This window comes from Theobroma cacao, chromosome 3 (genome assembly GCF_053813885.1).
Source record: "Theobroma cacao isolate CCN51 chromosome 3, ASM5381388v1, whole genome shotgun sequence".
NCBI lineage: Eukaryota > Viridiplantae > Streptophyta > Magnoliopsida > Malvales > Malvaceae > Theobroma > Theobroma cacao.
The window spans coordinates 43268601-43290144 of record NC_142641.1 but is presented as its reverse complement, the minus strand read 5'-3'; the positions used below and the strand labels follow the sequence as shown (position 1 = coordinate 43290144).

The 21544-nt window shown below is 36.1% G+C and overlaps 2 protein-coding genes across 5 annotated transcripts; one reads left to right on the top strand and one right to left on the bottom strand.

Moving 5' to 3' along the window:
• Positions 1–1640: 1640 nt before the first annotated feature.
• On the top strand, positions 1641–11063 carry ORP2A (OSBP(oxysterol binding protein)-related protein 2A). Of its 4 annotated transcripts, XM_088804703.1 has the most exons (13): positions 1641–1772; positions 1895–2406; positions 2906–2947; positions 4191–4550; positions 6357–6453; positions 6859–7304; positions 8033–8188; positions 8858–9025; positions 9132–9272; positions 9460–9690; positions 9803–9916; positions 10175–10366; positions 10648–11063. In XM_088804703.1, exons 2-12 carry the CDS (start codon positions 1993–1995, stop codon positions 10352–10354), a joined length of 2349 nt encoding a protein of 782 aa, XP_088660829.1. In that variant the 5' UTR covers positions 1641–1772; positions 1895–1992; the 3' UTR covers positions 10355–10366; positions 10648–11063. The 4 variants fall into 4 exon arrangements, 3 of the variants coding, with proteins under 3 accessions (XP_088660829.1, XP_007039893.1, XP_088660830.1); XR_016025353.1 differs by lacking the exon at positions 10648–11063 and having other exon boundaries at positions 9767–9916; positions 10175–10233; XM_007039831.3 differs by lacking the exon at positions 2906–2947.
• Positions 11064–14236: 3173 nt separating this feature from the next.
• NRT1.1 (nitrate transporter 1.1) lies at positions 14237–18447 on the bottom strand. The gene is made up of 4 exons (XM_007039826.3): positions 17915–18447; positions 17756–17795; positions 16949–17514; positions 14237–15253 (listed from the first exon to the last, which is right to left on the bottom strand). Exons 1-4 carry the CDS (start codon positions 18202–18204, stop codon positions 14398–14400), a joined length of 1752 nt encoding a protein of 583 aa, XP_007039888.3. The 5' UTR covers positions 18205–18447; the 3' UTR covers positions 14237–14397.
• Between the last annotated feature and the right edge of the window lie 3097 nt (positions 18448–21544).

Here is a 21544-nt window from a genome sequence, read left to right as displayed (position 1 = left end):
AACTAATCGGCTATGTAGCTAATTTGAAAATCGAAACGCACTTTTAATTCCTAGTATTTATTTATGGTTCGCACCTAATCTCTATATATTAGACACTCGAAACCTCATATAACGAAGATTAGGAGTACTTCCTGCCTACTTAACATAATTTCCATTACTGGCCAATCAATAAGTAGACGGGTTGATGCAGCTAAGAGAAAAATAATTGTAAAAAAAAAAAAAAAGAAGAGGACATTCTCTTGATTTGAATACATGTACAACTAGTATCTATGGTTTTCGGATTCTAATTCAATATACGGTTTTAATCATTTTAATAAGGAGAATTTTCATTTTTATATTATTTAACATCAATAGTTCATGTTGACAAGAGATGTAGATGGATAATTTATCAATATTTTCATAGGTGAAATAATTCGTAAGCGAAGAGTATTTTTTTCAGTTTGAATTCTTTTACTTGGGAAACTACAAATCTACAACTATGGCTAACAGCGTGTTTCCCTATTTCTACTTACACAGCACCTTGCTTTATGATGACGGAATGGCACTGTTGTAATACAATCTAACTAGTTTCTTTACCCTTTGTTCTTATAGGTTTGTGCCGCAAATATCCTCTGAAAGGATATCCAAGATCTGGAGCATATAAATAAGGATCTTTTGTAAATGAAACCTTTTCCTTCTTAACTATTACACTTTGGCCAGTATTAAATTAAACTGAATTTGTTTATTGTTAGAAAAACCTGTCAATTGTTGGGAATGAAGTATAATTCACTTTTGAGGAAAAAAAAAAGTGTTTGGTCACAGTCACACTATGAAGTTGTACAAGATTTGAGTTTGGAGAAAGATTTTTGATCTACAATTCAAGGTTGACATAGGAACTTCAAAAAATAAAGTATGTAGCCGACCGACCAACCTTTCAAACAAACTATTAATAGCAGTAAAATGCAAAGCAAGGAAAGAACACAGGCGACATTTGCTATCTAAATCTTAAAATGATCAAAAAATAAAATAGTAAAAAGCACTTTTGTAATCTTGTACCGCTTAGTCTTACTAGCTATTTTCATTATGTCTATTGAAATTGTCCAACCATCACTTGATTACACCCAATGGAAAATAGCTGGAAGTAATTTCGAATTCCAAATCCGAAATAGGAAATGTGTAGTTTTGGGTTTCTGATTAGTGTTACACTTAGTCAAAGAAGCAGGATTTTTTGCTTTGCTTAGTTTTTGTCAGCTCAAAGCTTGGGTTCACACAACCAAAAATACCGTGACGACCAAAGTTAAAACAGAAAAGGTTAAAATTAAAAATATTTTTTTTAAAAAAAGGGGATAATATTCATGTCTACGCAGGAAATGCCTCTCAGCTAGTCAGCTTCTTCTCGTCAATCGTCATCAACTCACAGTTTTTTTATTCAACAATCCTTCCGTACTCTTCAACACCAGAAATGAACGATATTTTACCGATTTACATTTCCCACCCGATATCTCCCGTCCCGATAAAAAGTCCTTCCCCACTTAATTACCAATCTACCACAAACCTTAATTGCTTACTCAGCCAAAAATTAAAAAAAAAAAAGGAAAACCCTTTTCTTGTATGAATAATTAATAACTATTTTACTAACTTTGCGATCGTTTCAAGCTAAAGAAAATTACATAAATAGGCTCCTTATTTTAGAAATCCCCTCCTTCTCTTTCCTTTACGAATCTCTCAGTTTCAGAGCTCAAAAACAAAGCTCACCTCTCAACACAGCGTCCTCGACGACTACCGAAAAAAATGTCCCTTACTTTGAACCCTAAAACAAATTTTATTACAATTTCTTTATTTTTTTTTTGTTTTCGCTTTCAGGAGAATGATATATATTCTGATTTGGTTTTATAACCGTTTTGGTTTGTTGCAGCTGCTGATTCTATTTTTTGTCCATGGAGAAAGTGAATACTTGAATGAATATTTATTCTTTTGAGGAATTTTAGTTGTGATCGAGATCGGAGGAAAAAAATGCGGGTGAAGGAAATGCATCCGCTGTGTTGTATATCTTTGGAGAGTCCCGGCATCGGCGACCAGTCACCGGAGGTTTCTTTGACTCGAGCGAGGAGCATGCCAGCCGGGAGTTTATCCGGATCTGAAACAGGCAATGCGTCGAGGTTGACGACGCGAGGATCCGAAGGCACTGTTGCCGGAATTCTCTACAAATGGACTAATTACGGCAAAGGATGGAGATCCAGGTGGTTTTTGCTTCGTAACGGAGTGTTATCTTACTCGAAGATTCGCCGTCCGGAGACTCTAAACCTCCTCTCTCCTACTGATGACGTCAGATTGATCGGTGATATCTCAACCAATCGGCTTTCGAGGATGGACAGTTGTAGCGGTAGACGGAAACACCAGAAAACCGTTGGCATTATTCATTTAAAGGTATATTTCAAAAGAAAAAAAATCAAATTTCAAAAATTCCAAAATAAAAAGCAAACCAATTCGTTTTGGCGGTAATATAATTTTTTTATAGAGAGTTCCGAATATAGAATATCTTGATTCAAAAAATTTGACTGAAGTGTTACCAATTATGTCATTTTATAGCACTAATTTTGGTGCCCCTAAAATTTTGCATCTGAAAAAAAAAAATTTGTCACAGAAAAAAGAGGCATTGATATCTGAACTAAAGAAAACAGAAAAAAAAAAAAAAAAGGGAAAAGGATAGGGGAAAAATTGAAGAGCAAGAACCGTAGGTTTCTTGCATTGTTCGTCATGTCGTTTACTGTGTGATCTGTAAAAAGGCCCCTCAAAAATCTTTTCTGTGGACTTTCTTTCTCTCTCTCTTTATTTCCGTTTTGTTTCAATTTTCATGTTTAACGTTAAAAAAGTAAAAAAAATATTATCTTTTAATTTTTACAGTTTTAACTGGTTGTTTGTGTAGAGTGGGTCACATCAGCAGGTGGGCTTGGAGGGCTGCAATAGGGTAAGCTGTAGGTCTAGGTATTAAGTTGTGGTCACATCATCGTTTAATCGGTGTTCGATAGATGGTTGAAGTTTTTGAAGCCATCAACGACGATTCAAAAACTTGCATCTGATGCTTTTTCTTCTTTTGCTCTCGATCTTTTGTCTTTTTTGTTTTCTCACTTCCCGCACTTTTATCAGATTCTCTTCTTTCTCGTCAACTTATTGCCTATTTCCTTTGCTTGCAAGCCGCTTTAGTTCTGTGTCTCGAGATACTGTTTTTTCACTCAAGGTGAAGACCGAAGAGTTTTTTTTTTCAAGGAAAGAAATGATTAAACGATATAGTAATCGAACGGTGATGAGGATGGAGTATTTCTCTGAAATGTCGAAGTGGGTTTTGTTTGTTGCCGTCTTTTTTGAGTTTTGTATTCTTTGACTCGTTGTAGAGGTAATCTCTTGTTTCGTTTTTAATCTTTTACATGGTCTTTTGTAGTTTCTTGGCATTGGCTTGATTTTTTTAGTGAAATAAACCAAGGTAAAAAGATAGCGTGGGGACTTGAGACTAGTAGTGGGGCTTTGCCCGCTCAGATGTGTAGCATTTTATGTTGAACACTGTTTAGAAACGGGAAAATCGAAAGGATATAAAAATATTTATCTTTCGAGTCGTTTTAAGTATATTCTCCTATGCACGAGTAGATCCAAATGGTGATTCTTCGTCTTTGTTTTATCCCTAGACAGTTGTAATCCTCGAAAGGTCTCATGGGGCTTCGGTGATGAATTTTGGGTTTTGGTTTGTACAGCTGGGATTTTTATGTATTTGTTGCTAAAAAAATTTTCTCTCATTTGAAACTTAAAAAGTCTGGTGATTGTGTGTAACTATCCAGTTGTCTGATGGTAAATGGGTTTGGCTCCTGCTGAGGTTACACCTTGATAGCCTAAAGGTCGGTGGACTAAGTTACAGACATTTGTTTTTCTTCTGGGGTTTTAGAAAATTTTCAGCAATAATGCTTCTATCTTGGCGAGGGAAGCAAGGCTTAAATTTTGAGCTTTTCAACTTGCGTTATCTTGAACTGATAGCATTTATTCTTTTTTATTTCTAGAAATGGACTTTTTAAATATGTTTCACTCATGCATTTATTCTGTGAATTTATTTTATGTGATCATGAAATGAGAGCATATAAACTCTTGGTGATCAATGTGACCATATCACAAATACTGGAACTCTTGCATAGCTTATGGGGTTGTTAATTGGATTCTTCTAGCAGATCTCGTCATTCCGGGAGAGCAAATCTGATGACAGACGGTTTTACATTTTCACTGCTACAAAGACCCTTCATTTGAGAACTGATTCAAAGAGAGATCGGATTGCTTGGATACAAGCTTTGGTATCAACCAGGAGCCTCTTTCTGCTGAGACCACTAAATGATAACCTCTCCCTTGTACCCCATGATTTGTCTATATCAACTGATAAGCTCAAGAAACGGTTGCTTGAGGAGGGAATCAGTGATAATCTTGTGAAGGATTGCGAGCAGATTATGCTCACAGAGTTCTCGGAGATACAAGGACAACTGAAAGTTCTTTGTGAAGAAAGGTCTAATTTGCTTGACACGTTAAGACAGTTGGAGGTAATGTCAACTTTTTAATAATTAATATGTGCCTTTGAGTGAAAGTGCTTGATCTTGGGGATTCAATTTCTTTTAATGAAATTTATTGCATAGATTTTTTGAACTTAAATAATTTGGTGAATTAAAATAGATTTCTTTCTTCTGAATTAGAGTTATGATCAATTTAGTGAGACCTTTGTTGGGCCAATATCGAGTTCAACCTAATGAAATTAAATTTTAAGAGAGCATTTTGTTTTGTTTTTTATTTTTTGGTTTTCTATTAATAGAGTGGCATGTCTCAGACAAGCTCATGTTGATGATTAAGCCAACTGATGAAGCCTTGCATTTAAAGTGATTGATATCTATTTTATGGGAAAAACAGCTATCGTTTACAAATGTGAGTATGGTGGCCGAATAAAAAGAGTATCAATAATCTTCGTCACTAACAAGATGGAAACAATCATGTGATTGTGTTGAAGGCCAATGGAAATGAATAGCGTTGATTTTGGTCAATACTAGGACAAATGTATTCTGTTATTTGATGCATTACTGCTTATGGGTTTTCTCCAGGCTATATGAGTGACTGATAATGGAGGGTAATTAGTTTAATAATGAATTAAAAATGGTTCTGCTATTGCAATTGTTTCTCATTGTTGTATATGTGATTAGAACTTTTGGAGTGTAATTTTATGCCATTTTGTATGGTTATAAACTTTGATTTTAGTTTCTGTTTATTTCATATTAAGATTGTTTCTCTTGTGGTCCCAACATTACATCTCCAACCCCTGATAATTGAGATTAAGGTTTTTTATGCCTCTTGTAAATGCTTAAAAGTTATAATCAATTTTGTATTATGTTGTTACTGATGCGTCCTAGAAAATTTAACTCGATCCATATTTCTACACACAGAGGCTGTATGGTGGTCCCTAGAACTAGATATCGCTATAGTATCATTAGTGCATTTTTTAAGTTCTCCAGTCAGCACAGGGAGTCCATAATTGTATACATTTTCTTTTGTCTAGTAAGCATCCCACCAAAGTTATCCAGTTGTTTTGGTGGTTGCATGGAATGAATAGCTGGCCCTTCTAGCTGTATTCACATTCACACTATATCTGATTCCCATCCACCTTCAAAGCTGTTAATTGTGCCTCTAGCAAATGCTTTGAAGACCCAATCAGCTTCTATAGGAAACCTTTTGGGCTTTCAAACCTCACATTTTCAAGCTACACTGAGACAATGTTGTCATAGCTGTAAACTTGTGATGGGTTTGAGGGGCAACTCATGGGCCAAAGCTAGAACTTGCTGGCATATAATGCCAAAAGTGCAAATTATATGAGCTTGGGACTTAGAGGTTGAGAAGTTCTCCACACTGCCTCATTTCTTGCAAGGAGCTTTAGTTTGAATGCCAGTTCATTATGTGGCATTGCAATGTTTGGCTTCATTACCAATAGTTATAGGAATGCTTTGTATTGGTATAATTGGTTTATTGCATTTTGTAACTTTATAATAACAAGTATTATTTCTATTGCAACTTTAATCTTCCTTCTAAGAAAAGGATTATAGGAACTTCGCTTAAATCCTAATTAGAAATGGAATCCCAATCAGATCAACAAAACCCCAACAATCCTAGTGCTGGGATTCAATTATCTCATCTTGTAAAATGTTGTCTTCATTTTTATTGGTTTTAGTTATCTCATCTTTCAAAATATTGATTCATTTATGAAATTACAAATATCTCATCATTTTCTTTGTAATTTATCCTATGCATTATCGTTCTAAGCTGTACTGTTTATGGTACATTGAGAAGTTTTCCTTTTGCATGTGCAGGCAGCTAATATTGAAGCTGAAACCTCTGGAATACATGATGGCGATTTCCAATTGACGAAGCATGAATATTCCGGTATAGGGCGTGGAAAATATAGTGGTACATAACCAACCTGTAACTTTGGCACTTCCTTTCTTCACGCATGAGTGTCTGATGCAGATGTTTGCATCTTGTAATTAAATTTTGTGTTGGCAAGGGAAGATGGTATTTATCGTTTTGGATAGACCTATAGTTATATCTATTGTTGCACTTCACGGATAAACTTATGTGAAAGGGTTTGAGATGTGCTTTCTTGAGTAAAAAATATATGCTGATTATCCTAAGTTTTAATGGTGATTTCCTGTCTTTTTATCCTTCATCATCACCATTCTCATTTTATTTAACTTAAATGCAATGTTGTTCAGTAATGTTGCAATGAGTAATTATCTAAGCATTAGCTTTGTTTCTGTTTACTAATTTCTTGCCCTATTATCTTATAGCTTGACATCTTGTTTGGGTTGTCAGAATGCAGCACGACTGAATCATCTGATGATATTGAGAAACAAGAGCTTGAGGAAGTGTCTGATGAAGATGAAACCTCCTTTTATGACACAAAAGAGTATTTTACTGAACCCCCTGTTAGTTGTGGATCTGTAAGAGGGGCAGCTGATCATGCAGAAAATCAGAAAGAAGCTGAAAAACAATTTGATAATGTGGAAAAGATGCATGCTGATAAAGAAGATTGTGATTCCAGATATCCTCAAATTGAAAGACGGAAAAAGCTTCCTGATCCAATTGAAAAAGAGAAAGGCGTTAGCCTTTGGTCTATGATCAAAGACAATGTGGGAAAGGATCTCACTCGAGTTTGTCTCCCTGTTTACTTTAATGAACCAATATCATCCCTTCAGAAATGTTTTGAGGACCTAGAGTATTCTTATCTTTTGGACCGAGCATACAAGTATGGAAAAGAAGTATGTTATTTATACATATCATCTTTAATATTCTGTTCTTCTCTTGATATATTGCACTATTTGTTTCAGGGTATGTTAATTTTTTAATGAAGTTAAACAGTTTGCAGCTTGAGGGAGTTTTAGAATTTGAGAAATCGCTGTTCACTTTTAGCTAATATTGTCTAGAGTGATGCTGACTCACTGTGCCATCTGTCAAAAAATGCTAGTTTAGATGCTGCAAGATGATTTTCTCTCTGCAGGAAGTCCACTTGCAACTCTCTAAACAATGGAGCTCATGTGGCTCGCTCTTTCTGATTTGGGGGGGGTGGGGGGTGGGCAAGTGTAAAAAAATAGTTATCAAGTACAGAAAGGTGTTTTTAAGTTAACTCAGTGTGAAAGGGCTGATTATCCCCTTGGTTACTTTCCTAATGTTGGGCTGAATTTCTAGCTGTTCTTTTAGTTTGTAGATGAATGCAGTTATATGCCTTTCATACATACTTATATATATTGTAACCTTGTTCCCTTTCAGAGGTTGGTTTTGTTAGTTCAACTTCTAAGTGTACCCCTTTGTTTTGTGTGCTTCTGCGATTATTCTCGAGATCTCACTCCCTCAAACATCTCCTGTCCCCAAAGTTTTTGGACTTGTTGTCATGCTTACTAAAGGTTTCTTGAATATCAATAGATTCTCTTGCTTTATATCTGTTCTATCTGATTCTATTCTCCATTCAAGTTTTCTGTCGTATTGTCAGGGGAACAGTCTCCAGCGGATTCTAAATGTTGCTGCATTTGCTGTTTCTGGGTATGCTTCTTCTGAAGGCCGACACTGTAAGCCCTTCAATCCCTTACTAGGAGAAACTTATGAAGCTGACTATCCTGACAAAGGAGTTCGTTTCTTCTCTGAGAAGGTTAGTGTTCAGGATCTAGCAATACAGATGATTTCATGTAAAGGGATGTCCAGCCCTGTATTGAACTTAAGTTGACAAATTAGGAAACTTCTTTTTTTTTTTTTTATAAGCTCAAGTGCTTATGACTTTTCAGCAGTTAGGAGATAGTTAACTTGACGTTTTACTTTTTCAGAACCTTTGACAAATCAAATAGCACAACCTTGAGAAGAAAATGACTTGGCTTGAAGTAGTATAGATTTTCAAACAAAAAACTGAGGATCTTTCTTTCTTTTTTTTTTTTTTTGGTAAAAAAAAGGAGGAGGAAAGGACTGTCATCATCATTTTCTTTATTATGTATAATCAAGATTTTGGAAATTATTGCCCTTGAAAGGTTCTTGAATAATGCCTTTGCAACCATTGATCTGGAAAATGAGAATTCCCTGGACAGTTTTAGGAAGGAAACTTTCATGTTCAAAACAATAATTGGTTTGAGGTTCTAAAAACAGTCAATAGAGACTTTGCAAAACTGTTTTTTGAGAACTTAGAAGCAAACTTGAATTATACTAGTTCTCTAGGACCTCGGAGTACTTACCTTCCCAAATAGTTGCTTATGTTTATGTGGATGCGAATGTGCAAATATTTGTATTGAAGTTCCAAAGCATAGATGACTTATCTTTCATGTTGAAACAGGTTAGTCACCACCCAACCCTTATTGCCTGTCACTGTGAAGGTAAAGGATGGAAATTCTGGGGTGACAGCAACCTCCGCACAAAGTTTTGGGGGCGGTCAATTCAGCTTGACCCTGTTGGAGTTCTGACCCTTGAGTTTGATGATGGTGAAATATTTCAGTGGAGCAAGGTTGCGCTACTGGACTGTATATTTACTGGATGTTGTGCTTAGGTGTTTTTAAATATTCTATTTTCATTTCTATTTGCATGATAGGAATCAACTTCATTCTCTGCAGGTGACAACAAGTATTTATAATCTTATCCTTGGTAAAGTGTATTGTGATCACCATGGATTGATGCAAATTTGTGGGAATCGTGAATATTCATGCAAGCTCAAATTCAAGGAGCAGTCTATTCTTGACAGGAACCCTCGTCAGGTAATTATTTGAAAACTCTTAAGTTTCTTTAAGCAGCCAAATGCAGTTATTGTTCTCCCAGTTTAGAAATTGGATTATCTATGCAATTTCTTGGCTTGATTGTTACTTGCCCTTATTAGTCTACCCTCTATGTCTTGAAAGAGTTATTTTCGGTAGTAATTATTGATCTTGTCCTACATTGACTTAGGTCCATGGGTTTGTTGAAGACCTTTCCGGTAAAAAGGTTGCAACATTAATTGGCAAATGGGATGACAGCATGTATTATGTCAGTGGTGATGGAAGTGCCAGGCCAAAGGACTGCAATCCTTCATCAAATGCGTCCTTGCTATGGAAGAGGAACAAGCCACCTCCTAATTTGACTCGCTACAACTTAACGTCATTTGCAATCACACTAAATGAGCTAACACCAGGACTGCAGGTAGAGATGATGTATTACATCAGTTTCTCAGAAGCATTTTCATTTCCTCTTATGCATATCTAATTGTTTTCTATAGCTTTGTCTGATCCCGGGTATTTGATCACGGATTAAGGAGAAGCTCCCACCTACGGATTCCAGGCTTAGACCAGACCAACGGCATTTGGAAAATGGGGAATATGAGAGAGCAAATGCAGAGAAACAGCGGTTGGAAAGGAGGCAGAGAATGGTATGTTTTCTATGTATCTATGCTCATGCATTCATTTGCTGACAAAGTTCATCATAAACTATTTTAATGCTGCATACAAACAAAGTTTGTCATAAACTATTCAGCTACAAAGACTTGAATATATTGCTGGTATAGGAAACTGTTAGATCCTATACTTGATTAAGACATATTGGCAAAAAATTTCTATTTCTAGGTAGGGTCTAGTTTAGTTTATTGTCTTGTACTGCTGATCTTCAATCTGCCTCTGGTCCTGCCCAGTCAAGGAAACTACAAGAAAATGGGTGGAATCCTAGATGGTTTGAGAGAGAAGGTGAAAATGGATCCTTCCGCTATGTGGGCGGTTATTGGGAAGCAAGAGAACAGGGGAAATGGGATGGATGTCCAAATATATTTGGTGAATTCAACGAAGAACTTGTTGATTCCACTGAACGACCCTGACTTCAATTTTAGGTGAGTAATTGCATTAAATTGAAAACTGCACTGATGGAATTGACACGATATTATGATGCTTCTTTTGTGTTACATATGTGTGTGGTGGAAGCCGTTAGTAATTTTGTTTTAATTGGAGGCAAAAGGAAAAGGGATAAAAAAAAAATTGATCTCGGTAATTGTCACTTGGAGACCCATAGTCTACTGTATTTTTATGATTCATATTATACGTACCATTTTTTGCTGCAATTGTTTGGTTTGTGATTGAGACCTGACTATGCGTAAATTGGCTGTTCATGTAGAATGGACAAACATTGGAGACAATCATGGAGCAAAATTGAGAAATGAAGAGTTTTAAGTAGCTTTGATTTCTGATTGCCATTCATTCTATATCTGTTGGCAAAGATCGCAGACCAATATTCACATGGTCGTTCCAAGAGACATCTATGTGAAGAATTTGATCTTTCAGTCAGTAGATAATGCATAGGTCAGAGCCTAAATTTTTCTGTAACATTCTCTAGTGTGGGAATTGTTTGTGTAATGTAATTTCTCCATAGTTCATTTATTCTAGCTCCATTCAACTGAATTAGCCGATCTGGCTGACAATTTCATTTCATAATTATTTGTATTTTCTTCCTAGCAATAAATCAAAAGAAAGAAGAAGAAGCGCATTCTTGCCATCAGCCAAACATGGGATTGTTTTGCTGGTGTTGTGTAATAGTTCTCCAATGTTCCAATAATCAAAATGGAAAATGAGCAACAACACTTTCTAATTGAACTCATCTGTCACTGATTTAAGACGTGCTTGGAAAAAAACAAGGGTTCTTGGGTTGTACAAAAACATGAATGATTTTGTAACTGAAAAAACGGGATCTGAGTCACAGAGAATGAGCTGGCGTTTGGATTATTCATCCATTTCTATGGGGTCCTGGTATCCAATCCAAGTATGAAAGCCTTGATTCCAATCCAGAGAAGATCTTGGGCAAGATCTCTCATCCATTCCGTAACTGTCTACACCTGTGGCTGTACCTGTGATTAAGCTTTTATGGATGTCCCTACAAAACAGATGGATTAGTAGTCAAGGAGAAAAGAAACAGGATGAGCAGGCGTACGGAATACTGATCAAGTGAAGAAGAAGAAGAATAAGGACAATCCTCGGAAATGCACATTATTCCTGCTGGGCGCTGTCTGGCTGTATCTACAAGGTTAAGAACAAATTTGTGCACCGCCCCATTTCTCCTTTGTATCAGCCAGTGGTAGCTACTAGTATTAGCTAAGGTCCCCGATTCTCGTTCGTACTAGCTCTCCCACCGACCTTTTGACCTATCACTTTTCTTCTTTTAAGACACAAGCATCTTAACAACGTGGGTCAAGTAAAAATTGTAATCAAAGAGTGGCCATGATAAAGCTAGTGAAGAAAGACGTTACAAAAAATAACTTGACCAATTCTCGTCTTTGTCTACCCATCTACTATACAATTTGTTTCTATAATAATATGATTAAAGGAAAAATGTTAAAATTTTACATTTCATACTCTCAATATAATTCAAGATATATTTTACCTTCTAAATAACGATAGAGATAGAGATCATCAAATTTTTCACACAATGCTTTTCAAAAAAATATTTCACACAATATATAAATTAATAAATTAATTACTAATCAAAATTTCTCAAAAATTTTTAAATGCATATTAGTTTTTTTCTTTTCATACGTACCCGCACCATCTAAATCTATTTTCGTTCATTATTTGGTGGAGCCCCAGAGGGTGAATGATTACTGTACGAGGTAAATATATATATAGTAGTAGAGTGGGCCTCGATCTACCTAAAGGTTTTGTACCATGCATGCTTTATGAATCATGAGGGTTCTGGCTAGTGATCATTTATGGGCCTCAAAGAATTTCTCCTTGGGTCCCCATTTTGCTTTATCGTTATTCATGCCAGTTTCCTTAATATAATTGGTAAATATTCTCGAGTTTATATTTGAATTTCATGTGGATCTCATCTTATACATCTCTCATGTGAATGATTGTTAAATACGTATTAGTTAAAAAAAAAGGGTTTGCGGGAAACATATACAATCCGAATCCATAGCTTATCCATTTCTCATGACTAATGAATGGCAATCGAAACTGACATCTTATCCCAGAACCTGGCATCATGTTATCCTTCATAGTTATCCATGTTATCCTTCATAGTTATCTGTTACATGGGGGGTTCGCATCACAATGAAAAGGATTGCCCTTTTAACGATGAGTATGGTATCGGGTCAATCAATTCAAACCCACCAATCAATTTGCCTCCAGAAACAAATCCCACCAATCCTCTATGGCTTAATTTCATGAATGCAGGATTAATATTGCATTGCATGACTGCTTTACAGCCTCAACGACAGCACCCCTTAAATTATTTTGGTTCCACAAAATTATTAGAGAGAGGCAGAGAAAGAAAGAAAGAGATTTTGGCCCTATCTGTATGATATTTTTGAGCATTTGGGACCCTTTCGATCAATCAAAATGTTAATTGCCTCCCAAGCTAGGGACAGGAGCAGCAAATATGGCAGGATCCCATTTGCCCGACTGGAAAACGAAACAAAAATGACTTATAAATGCGAAGCAAAGGTTTTCACGTGATTGCTTGCATGCAAATAGCATTGATGGTGCCATATTTTGATCATATGCATTTGCTGGCTCTAATAAATTTAGACGCGGATTTAAGAGGAACAGCCCACGCCATGGATTTTTGTGCTGCCTTTGAGAGAATCCTGCGAGGTGCATGGATATGTTAGACAATACCATAATCTTTATTACTAAACAATTATTGAAAGTTTGAATCTTGATTCCCTGACAAAAGAATATGCATTCTCGCTTTTTGTATGATCGAAAGGTCATTGCTTTCTTCTAATCACTCGTGCAGAAACATGTCTCCAACCTCGTTGTAAGCAAAGCTTCTTCGATATTACTATATGCCAAAAAATTCACAATTAAAAACGAAGCTAGTGGATAAGTATAGGAAGTGTCGAATATACATACATATATATATATATATATATATATATATACATACATATATATATATATATATATATATTGTTTTCTTATCTGTCCCTTATATTTTGACTATATATTGACTCCTTCTATTCAATTTTCATTTTCCTTATCCCTACAATCCCTTGAAATTATGGTGGATGAAACGTGAATTTCATTGCTGTTGATGTGAGGTTTAATAATTAACACAATAGACAACAAAGAAACCGAACACATGCAAAAAGTTTTTGCTTTTCCAAAGAAGACGGTGACAGGTCTCCCCTCTGCATAATGTTTTTGATAATTCACATGTAAAACCAGCCAAATTCAAATTGCACAATCTAGGAATAAACTGTAGACACAACCCCTCGATTAGTTGGTAGTAACTTTGGGAAATAGGGATTCGTAGGGTTCTTGTCCCCTTTTCCCGATTTTCTTCGTCCTTTTGTTCGTTTTGTCATTTGCTTGTTAGTCTTTGCGTGGTAGGTGAGAAGTCTTGAATGTTTTTCCGAAGATGTAAGTGCCAATTTGACAGTTTATATCCTTGTCTTTTCAACCGGATACTAATTTATTCCTGGAAATTTTTTAGCTTTGGTGATCAACAGCTAGTTAAAGATGAGGAGGATTAAGAGATTTGATAGTGTGAGTGAGTATATATCAATATCCTTTTTGAATTTAATCATTTTGATGTGTGACTTGTCAGCTGGCTAGAACGACCAATTGGGTTTTGGCTACATGACATATTATCGTAAAATTGCAGCCACATCAATGTGAAATGACTTTTTGTTTCCGTACTTTATCTGCTAGGGAAAGAACTTATCCTTTGAATTGTTTTTCTGAAAACAAAAACCAATAACTCATCATTTTTGCTTGAAATTCTTCTTGCTCCTTTACCATTCTTTTTGTACATGTAAAGGGTTTTCAAACTTATTCAAAGTCCAGCCAAGGACTTTATAATACAAAGTTACAAACACAAAATCTTAACGAAAGGGACTTGTCCAGTCCAAGAAACTCCCATATTCATTTAATGGAAGGTAGGTTCTGCTTCTTCTAATTCAATTCCTTCATCAGCAAGCCTCTTGTCCTTGTACACATACCATTTAGCGAAAACCAAGTAAATTGCCAAGTTCAAACTACTCAAAATTGCCAAGAGCCAGTAGAAATCATAAAGCCTCCCTTGGTTCAGGTTGTCCGGCAGCCATGGCTTCTTGTTTCCAGTGACCTTGTGAACTATAGTAACCAACAAAGAGCTAACGAAAAATCCTAACGAAAGGGTACTCAAAAATAAACCTGTACTCATTGTTTTCATCCCTTTCGGACACTCCCTTAAGAAAAAGTCAAGCTGCCCTATGTATGTAAAGGCCTCACCAGCCCCCACAAACAAAAACTGAGGGACCAGCCAGAAGACACTTAATGGGATTTCAACCGCCCGATCATTTGTAAGACCATGCGATCTTGCGACTCTCAGTCGCTTTATTTCTGTCATTGCTGCTGCTATCATTGCGATAATGGACAAAACTAAACCGACTCCGATCCTTTGCAAAGGGGTTAGCCCTTGTGGGTTTTTGAGAACTTTTCTTGCAATTGGAGCAATGAGCCTGTCGTAAATTGGGACAGTCACGAGAATGCTAGCAACGAAGAAAACTGTGAGTGATGCTGGTGGTATTTGGAATATGCCAATGTGACGGTCCATGGTAGTTGCCTGAGACACTGAAAATGTTGTCATTTGGGCATACACGGTCCAAAATATGATGGTGGTTGCCCAAATGGGTAACATTCTTATCACCAGTTTCACTTCTTCAACATCTGTTAGGGTAGCTAAGTTCCACTTGTTTGCCTCAGGAGCTGATGAGTCCTGGATTGCTGCCCTGTCCAGGAAACTGTACACAATTGAAGCCATAAAAAAAATTAGCCAACAAGTAATAAAAAAAAAAGGGGGGGGGGGGGGGGGTGGGTTTCAACTTTTTCAATGAGCACCAGCTGAAGTTAATCAGTCTTTCACATTCCAAGTTCCAACCAAACACGTCTAGAAAATTGTTACTTTCCCTTTTATTTTTCTTCACAAGGAATCATTAAATGTCAATTTTTCTTGTCATTTGAGTTTCATTGTCATTTGTGAAGATGTGAAGCATTATAATTATCTTCGTCAAAATGGAGAGGAAACGATATGTTTGGCTACGGAATTATGAAGCCAGCAAATAAGAATTTGTGGGGTGGGCCATATGATAGTCTATATATCTTATAGTATTTTTTGTTTTATGCAGGATATCAAGGCAAAAGAAATATCAAAAAGTAAGTTTAAAAGATCTGGTTCTATTAATAGAGCGTGATGGAAGGCAAGTGAACAGGCTTCGGACACTAGAGCCAATATGTCCGAGCATTAGCTGGGGAAGGTGTAAAGTAGTTGTTTGAAGACAAGATTCTTGATGGTCGATTGGCAGACAGACCTTGGTGGCTCGTGATCTCTTTTTTACTCCTCTCTCTCGTAAATATTAGCTCTAATTCACACAAACCATGTCTCATTCGCCACGTTCTTTACATATTTTATGGTCTAGATGAGAGCAAATCTCTTGTTCATAACGTAGAAAATTTTCTTATTTTCAAAGGGGGAAAAAACACATATCTGTTTGGGATGTACATATATATGGTATAAGTTTGCTCCTTGTTTACTATATCAAGTAGGGGAATTTTTTTCCTTAAAAAATTTTGTGTTTTGGGTTGGAAAAAGAAATGGAAAACGAGATAAGAATTGAGGACAAGAAACATGCCACACTGAAATGTTTACTCCCAATCGCGTGTGTTGTGTCTAATAAAACTGTAGTTTTAATCTGAAAGGCAGAGAACAAGGCCAAAAACCAATTGGGATTGTAGACTCATGTGTTGGACTAGAGATATCCTGGGGGGCTGGGAGTGGCAAATTATCAGGAACCCTGGAAAACAATTTTCAATAATTTTACTCTCTGATTGCATTGTTTGATAGCGAACTGGTTGACTATATTCTATCATACTGTCCCCACCGAAAAAGATAAGTGAGCTGCCTGCCACCTAACCTTATATTGCAGACATTAAGATTTGCATGTGTTCCTAATTAACTATCCTTGTTTGAATCTCCCGTTCCAATAATTAATAGTGGGAATTAACATCAAAATACGTGGTCCGTTCCTCTTGATTCTTGATTTACTACTATATTATGCTAATCTGTCCCTTCGAATATACCCAAAGACACTTTCGCTTTCCTAATTTTACGTAAAAAGAAGTATATACTACTCTTTGCAATTCTGGGTTTAAAATCTTGGATTTACCTGGTGTATGGGTTACTAGTATTTCAAGTACTACGTTGAGGACCTATTCGTTTGTATGAAAAGAGGGAACATACTAACTGTTTAATTGTTACCATATGCCTTAACCTTTTGCATATTCTTTTAACTGTAACTTTTTGTTATCTTTTTCCTCTTCCGTTTGTCCTTTAAACATGAATCCAACGCCTTAAACTTCAGTAACAAATTGAGAAAAGAAGAGTTATTGTAGTTGAACCAGTAGTTGAGGTAGAGATTGGTATTAAATAGAACACTAACCGGAACTGCTTGCTGTGGGGCAACTTTTGCTTCTTCTTCAATCCCTCAGCTGCATCATCAATATTGAAAAGCAACGACGGATCAGATGGCAACTCCAAATGCCTCTTCTTCCAGGCAGCAACAAACACTGCGGCAATTTGAGTCAAGGGGCTCCCCACCAATTTCTTGAAACGGTATCGCCTGGTTCCCGATAGAAACACGACCAGCCCTATCACGATAGCACAAGCACAAATACCGTAGCCCCATTCACGCCCTAAATTGTCCTGGATGTACACCAGAATGGTGACCGAACCGAGTGACCCTATGTTTATGAAGAAGAAGAACCAGTTAAAGAAGTTTGTCATCTGGTATCTCTCTTCAGGGTCTGAGTCATCGAATTGGTCCGACCCAAACCCCGAGACGCTTGATTTGAGACCGCCGGTGCCAAGGGAGGTCAGGTACAGGGCTAAGTAGAGAATAATGAGTTGTATGCCGCTTGCTTGGGTGCAAGTTGTGGGGTTGTCCATGCTGCACTTAGGGGGCCTCAGTCTCGGGATTACTGTTGAGATTGTCAAGATGGTGACGCCCTGCTCCCCAACATAATCAAAAAAGAAAAACAATTGAACTTTAGCTTTACAATTAAGATAGGAAACTATGATACTCTACAAGGAATGTGGGAAAAAAAACCCTGAGAACTAATGTCAACGTGCGTCATCAAAAGTCAAGGTTAAGGAAAGGCAACGTTGCACTTTAGCAGATACTAATTTCTTCAATTGGGGTATATATGTGAAGTAAGATGATGGTCCAATCAAAGGAAATGAATCTTACAGTTGCCTGAACGGTGGCGAAGATTCCAATCGTGAGATATCTGTAAATAGAATAAGGAGCGAATTGAAAAGAAGATAAACGTTAGTAATAGCTTAACTGAGGTTCGCATGAGAAACTAGTACAAAGTATTTGATTAGAGTTGGAGAAGGAGGCCCAAACCTGCCAAGAAAAGTGTCTGCGATAAAACCACCAAGGAGACAGAGCATGAAGGAGGTGCCAAGGAAGTTGGTCACGGTGGTGGCAGAGGTAGCATTGCCCAAATGCATGGTGCCCGTCAAATACGTTACCAAATTAACAGCGATACCTAACGTTGTTAGCCTCTCACATGCCTCAACACCTAGAATCATGGCGGCACTGGTCCAGCCACCGGACTTGGACCTCTCGGCGGGGCTGCCCTTGTAGTCCCAGGCATCAGGGAGGGTTTTCCCTTGTGTTACAGGGAGGGACATTGTTTGATATAAAGGTGAAAAAGAATTAATTGAAGAATGCTTGGGGTTTGCTAATTAAGTAGAGCTGAGAAAGGAAAGAGATACTTCTGGGAAGGGAGCAAAGGCTGGTGGGGTATTTATAGTGAGGAGTGAAGGAGGTTTGTGTTCAGGTGAGATGAAGTCCATTTGGAGAGGAAATGGCACCTGGAGCCTAGATTGATTGGCTTTGCTATTATTTAATTGCGGAGCTAAAATGATTGATTAATACTTCCTCTCCATTGGGACGTTGGAATGTGGAACCATGGTTAAGCGGAGAAAGGTCGGCTGAGGCGAAAAGAAAGAGTTAAAAGAGGTGAGGGTAAGGGAGCTCACCTTTTTCCCTATTTCTTGCAAGAGGTCTCTCTCCATTGTTTGTGTCCACGTCGTCCTAGGAAATTCAATTTCTCTTATTTAATGGTATTTTAAAGTAGCATGGAAAATAGTATTATAAAAGTATTTAAAGCATTAAAAAAATAAAAGCCGTATGACAATTTCGACTTTTTTGAGATAGAAAATTAATAAATTGAATTGAAAAATGATGAAACTGTGACAAACAATAAAGTTCCATTTGATTTCTTACTAATTTCACACAATAAAATTATAAATATGACATTATACATCTAAATTTACATCTATCAATTTTATATTCTTCATCATAAAACGATATTCATTCTAATTGTGCTAAGCCTGCTTAATCCATTTAAATTACGTTTAATTTGAATCTTCAATTTATATTCTTGTTTAAGTTTTTACGGCAAAGAATGTGGGAGTCAGGACACCAAAAATGATTGGGTGTCTTCAATGGCTTTATAATAATTACTTAATTTTTTTTGGAAAGGCATAATAATTACTTAATTTAATCTTTATACCTAAAAAAATAACTTATTTTAATCTTAGGGTACAAAGTTTTCAAATTTCACATTAACAATTATTAATAGTAACACAAAAAGCAACATTAATTTGTCGATCTCCTCTCCCAAACGTTAATCATCACAAATTGTTATAAAAGATCCTTTGGAAAATCTTTTTGGTTAACGGTTCAAATTGCTTATGCTATGAACACCACCCAATTTTCCCGACCGTAAAAAAGTTTCCTTTCTTTTATTAAATAGAAGGTCAAAAGTAATTTTCTAGCCACCTAGTGCCTACTGGCATGGGTTTACTGTATATCTCGCATTATGGGGACCCATGCTTTTGTATCCATATCCTAAAAGAGTGGTGATCGAAATCTCTGTCCCGAGTTCCGAACTCCCAACACCCTGGAGTGTGTCACCAATGCGTCATTACACATTTCACTGCTTTTTTTCTTTTCTTTCTTTTGTATTCTATTACTCAGCTTTCCTACTTCCTATTGTTTCTCTGTATTTGTTTTTATAGTATCATCACACACTTATAGCTTTAAGTTAGAGAGTAATTTTTTTTCAAAAAGGCATAAAGTAGAGTTTTATTTTAATTATAAAATTTTTATTCTACTCTTATCTCATTTTTAGCACTTGAGTTAAATCTAAATTGTCAAATAAAAATAATCCGTTTCATACTTACATGGAATACAGAGAATGAAAGATTATTATATGATGTGCACTGACAATTTAAAATAAAGCTCTCTATCCCACGTTCCAAATCTAATTGCTTAAATTTATTTTTGTTTCCAAAAAGAAAATAATGAAAATATTGTATGATGTGCACTGACAATGTGCCCATATTGATGTGAAATAGCAAAAATTTAACATGGCGTGTTGTCATTGAATACTTCCCTTGAAATGAAACCTGTCAAGCCACCAATGACCAACTGAAGTAGAAGGGCGTTTTGATTTAAATACGTGTCCATGGTTTTAAATGTATGAGAGGGATAGAGAGCTTCCTTTGATCAGAGAGCCCACCTGCAAGCCATTACTAACGAAAACTGACCTTTCCAATCTCTGATAAGGGTTTAACCTCATTGTTTATAGATGTATAGGGGTGGATCGACCACAAAATATATGCCCATGGTTTTCTTTTCTTCTCTGTTTCGGTGTTGGTGCAATTAATATAAATCGGCTAAGCTAATTAGTAAAAGCTTTCTTCGCTGGTGATTGTCATGTTTCTTACTAGTTCCTAATGTGGATTCTCGACACGCCCTGTTCTCTCTCTCTCTGATCATTAACTCGCAATAAATACCGGCACGGTAGCTCTGAAAGAAATTAATACTCAAGCCCAACCGATTGAATGATTAATGTTCTCTGGTCAGGTATTGATGCATGCATGCAAGTAAGAAAAAGCAATTATTGGGCTTAACAAAAAAAAATAAAAAAAAAAAATATATATATATATATATATATATATATATATGATGAAGACCATGAAAAGAGAAACATTATTGTATCCAACATGCTGAGGCAGATAATGTTGGATTTTACCTTGTTATGGAAAAAGAACACTTCTTTTGACGTGATTAGAGGACGGGTTGAAATCAGAGAGGTAAAGAAATGGTGCACCCGCACGTCCACGTGAAGCTGTGCAGGGTTCCTCGTGAGCGGTTTGTTTTTTGCATGGACCTTGTTTCTTACCCACGACTTCCACAGAAAAGGAAATATTTGTATATCTCTACGTGAAAGTTTGAAAAGTACGGTGCTAGCTCTAACTCCATTTTCATGTATATATATTTTTAATTTATTTAAATATTATTATATAAACTTACATTCGAACATTTAATTTATCGATTGGTGCATGATCATCTTATTCTAAAAAATAAGATTTGAATCCTTCTTTTTTAATTATAAAAAAAATAATATTATATAAATTTATAATCTCAAAGCAAAACTTGTATAATTTTATGTCTTGCCAGATGTATATGCATCAAATTTTTAATATGCAATGGCTCATCACCATATATTAATTAATATGCAATGGCTCATCACCATATATTAATTAATATGCAATGGGTGTGTCTAAAATCTATATATAGTTGAAACAATTTAATACTATTCAAATTTTATATATAATATACATAAAATATCATTTACCTACTTCTTGGAATTTGATTATAGTTTGCTAAATTGATAAAATGAACCCCCTATTTGGGTTTTAAATTGCAAATGAAAGACCTATATAATATATAAATAGTAATGATACTGACCGATGTGAAATATAAACAAACCTCTCATTTTCCATTCTAACGCTAAGTTTTTTGTCTCTGTATAAATTTTTCCTCTAATGTATTTTTATTTAGAGTGGTTTTTGCATTTTGGAATGGTCGCATTTGAAGTTGTAGGTAGACAAAGGAAGAAGCTACCCTACAATTCCAACACGCGACACGTCTGATTCCCAAGATTCTACATGGGGC

Bases quoted from the DNA above. Each gene is read 5' to 3' on its own strand.
- ORP2A (XM_088804703.1), top strand. From the start codon at position 1,993: ATGCGGGTGAAGGAAATGCATCCGCTGTGTTGTATATCTTTGGAGAGT. The intron at 6,454-6,858 runs GTACATAACCAA...TTGGGTTGTCAG, and splicing joins AGGGCGTGGAAAATATAGTG to AATGCAGCACGACTGAATCA. The intron at 9,273-9,459 runs GTAATTATTTGA...ACATTGACTTAG, and splicing joins TTGACAGGAACCCTCGTCAG to GTCCATGGGTTTGTTGAAGA.
- NRT1.1 (XM_007039826.3), bottom strand. From the start codon at position 18,204: ATGTCCCTCCCTGTAACACAAGGGAAAACCCTCCCTGATGCCTGGGAC. The intron at 17,796-17,914 runs GTTTGGGCCTCC...TTCTATTTACAG, and splicing joins GCAGACACTTTTCTTGGCAG to ATATCTCACGATTGGAATCT. The intron at 17,515-17,755 runs GTAAGATTCATT...GTTGGGGAGCAG, and splicing joins TCGCCACCGTTCAGGCAACT to GGCGTCACCATCTTGACAAT.